Below are 3,450 nucleotides of genomic sequence, written 5' to 3' on the forward strand. Positions count from 1 at the left end.
TATCTACTCATTAGAAGATCGGACTGTTTCTCTGTTTTCTGTTTAAGTGGTTTTTATGTGGTGGATTCAGATTGTGGACGCGCAGAAAATATTATTAGAACACACAAAGTTTATGTGGTTTGTCATTGAATAAGAATATAAACGAATGGCATTAGTTTTCCTGCAATTTAGTTACAGACTGACAATCAGTTCATATCAAAACTTACCTAATGAATTGTCACTGAATAAGAATGCCAACGATGGCATCTGCCGCGAATTAGTTTGCAATCGAACAAACAACTGGTGATCAATATTAATATAAGAAAAGAAATAAGCAGACAAATATAGTAAGAATGTCGTCGGTCATTAGGCTCGATCTGTATCCATGGCAGTTGTCCTCAGCATTGTGGAAGGTCTAATGGGGGCGACTGGAGACTCAAAAGAGCGTCAGGTCCATTGTTAACCACAAACACCATGGCCAATCCCCATGTTATGTGCACGTCCAAGTGGCAGTGCATCACCCAAGCGCCTGCCATACATAATCACCATCACCAACATCAGGGCATTTTAAAGTAAGAGACAGCAACAAAAGTAAGGGGAATGCTGTGTAACTTTTTGCTTACCAGGATTGTCAGCCACGAATCTTATTGCAGCCCAGCCATTGACTGGAACGTTCACAGTGTTGCGCATAGGAGGATCCACCAGGTTGAACTTCTGAGGATCGGTTTGTGCATTATAATTGCCAAAGCCTGCTCCCACGATGTAGAAGTCATAACCATGGAGATGGATAGGATGGCTTTCACCCGCAAATATATTGGTTCCTTGAAGAATTACTTGCACCGTCGAGTTATATTTAAGAACTTTCACTCTTGTGGCTTTCACAGGGGACCAGAGGCCTCTGCTTATGTTCTGTGCAGTATAATCAAATTGCACGGGAGGGTTATCGGGGAAGTCCGTGGAGAATACTCCTTTCATGCCAAAATGCTGAGCTTGAAGGATTGAAGAAGTGGTTGGCAGGACAAATGATATGTTATTCATACTTGCTGCAAATCTTGATCCGTTGGGACCTCCACAAGACTGCCCTGGACATTTGATCAGTCCAAGACCTATAGTGTAGAAGAGATTTTCGACCACCCTCTGAGGAACAAAGACCGGGTGGTCGCTCGAGGCCAAGCTTCTTAGACCATTAGCGAACTTAGTTGCAGTCTGGGTATCGTTATAAAATGGAAGATTAGGCATGGTTGGAGTTATTGTACTGCCAGAGCTTCCCTTGTATTCTAGAATGGCGACGGTGGTGGTGTTATCGAAGGGAACTCCTTGGCCACTGGAATATGCTCGAGCAGCCATGTAATATCTTCCTGAAGCTTGATCGGCAGTGAGAAGTACATCTGTTGTCTGACCGGGGCCGAGCATAAGAATGTTGGTCTGAAAAGGCTTCGTATACGAAGCATCCACAGCCACGACAGTCAATTTGTGGCCACCTACTGAGAAGAATAGATCGGTATTGAGTGCAGCATTGATCACCCGTAGAAGCTTAGTTTCCCCAGTCTGCACTGACACGCGAAAAGTATCTGCATCCATCACCTGTGATTAGCCAAGCTCTCTAAATAGAGTGGATCAGGTTGGCCTTTCAATTTTGAAATAACAGAAGAATTTCAGTCTCTAATTAGATGCATAGAAATTTACCTGAACTTGAACACTGGTATAGGTCTCCTGGCTGTCCATTTATAGTAAACGCATCTGAAACGTTGGGGGCAGCCCCTGTTTGCGTTGCTTGCTTCACAACATCCATAGGGTTCCTATTCCACCACTCCCCTGCGATTGCAAACACGGACTGGCATTATAGTGAATATAATTGAATATTGCTAATTGGAATCACAAAAGATAGAATCAGTGGTAGCATACCTAGAAGAATGGGAACCTGGCCATGCGGTCTCGTAAAGGGGTAAGAGGTTCCAACCCTTGGACTGACGATCAAGGCTCCATAGACAGTAGCTCTAAGCCATGAACTGTGGGCATGCCACCAGAGAGTCCCTTCTTGACCTGTGATGTTGAATCTATATGTGTAACTACCCCCCGGGCGAATGGGGCATTGGGTTATAAATTCAGGTCCGTCCGCCCACCCTGTGCGAAATTGGCGCACTCCGTGCCTGCAAACACAATAATATAGGTACACAATAATCTGGCTATGACATTTACTATGAGCAAATTACTATCGGATTATTGCTATGGCATTTATTAATCTTAAATTCCAGTTGTATCAATCTCAGACACTTTGAGTTTGGGACGTACCAGTGAATTGTAGCATTATATTGGGCATTGTTGTACACTTTGATCATTAGAGTATCTCCGTTACTAACATGGAGCGTTGGACCAGGAAACTGGCCGTTGACAGTGATGATATTCTGCGTCCCACATAGCCTCTTTACAGATGTCGATTGAAGCTGAATGTCCAATTAACCAACTACAAAACTTTAGTTTGGAAGTCAAAGAATTGGATATATATATATATATATATATATATATATATATATATATATATATATATACACATGAGTGCAACATCCATCTTAATCCTGAACTATAAGATCTACAATGATTCAAGAATCTAATATTTAACAAGTATTGGTACAAATCAGTTTCCAAATACGTAGCCGAAAGATTGACAAGATATTGTAATATACAAATCATATTTACTAATTAAATAAAATATAAAAATACTTATTGATCTCATCTTCACACATCCTAGCGCCTTCACAAATCCAAGTGCAATATTAAAAAAAGGGACATAGCGACATTAGTGAAGTGAACACCTACAATGAATGTCTCACTTCGTAGCTTCGCAGAGGCCATAGAACTCAACAACGCCAGGCAAACGATCATCCAAATAAGTGGAAGTGGAAAACCATGTTGATTAAATGTTTCCATTGCACTGTGATTCAGTTACGCAGTATAGCCAACACCAGAGAGTGAGCAAATCTATTATTTTTATACTGTACCGCTTCGGTTTCACCTTCAAAATCCACAAAACATGTACCAATGTGGACTGAGTTAGAGAAGAAAATAGACCTGCATTACAAAAGTAAGGAGATCAATTATATATATGTAGAAGTTCAGTGATAAGTCTACGTTGAAGTTGTTAGAAACAAATATATTTGGTGAAGTTAGGCGTTGGGTTGCCTAACACACAAGTTTAGTCAGCGTTTAAGACTAGTTGTAATTTCAACGATAAACGATTTGCATGCTCGCTAAAACGCAGCTGGTCACAAATGCCTATATTTTAAGATCTTTAAACTAAATCTCAGCACGCACTCTTCCCGCGTTATCATTGCAACAGTTAATAAGTTTTACCGAAACTCCTTTTTATTACAAGCTGCTGAGACTCATTATTATTACTTCTAATTTCGAACCTTATTATTACAATGTAGGCTGCCGACACTCGTCACTTTTTTACTTAAAGGAATTTTATAA

The 3,450-nt window shown here is 40.7% G+C and overlaps 1 protein-coding gene across 1 annotated transcript; it reads right to left on the reverse strand.

Annotated features, from left to right (window-relative positions):
- Positions 1–377: 377 nt before the first annotated feature.
- On the reverse strand, positions 378–3,020 carry LOC149202110 (laccase-12-like). Its single transcript, XM_089399898.1, has 6 exons — positions 2,797–3,020; positions 2,272–2,423; positions 1,885–2,129; positions 1,666–1,794; positions 603–1,550; positions 378–508 (listed from the first exon to the last, which is right to left on the reverse strand). The coding sequence occupies exons 1-6, from the start codon at positions 2,905–2,907 to the stop codon at positions 378–380; spliced, it is 1,716 nt and encodes a 571-aa protein (XP_089256024.1). The 5' UTR covers positions 2,908–3,020.
- Positions 3,021–3,450: the final 430 nt, after the last annotated feature.

Source organism: Pinus tabuliformis, chromosome 2_1, assembly GCF_031772625.1.
Source record: "Pinus tabuliformis cultivar Carrire ecotype Pingquan chromosome 2_1, CPIR1, whole genome shotgun sequence".
Taxonomy (NCBI): Eukaryota; Viridiplantae; Streptophyta; class Pinopsida; order Pinales; family Pinaceae; genus Pinus; species Pinus tabuliformis.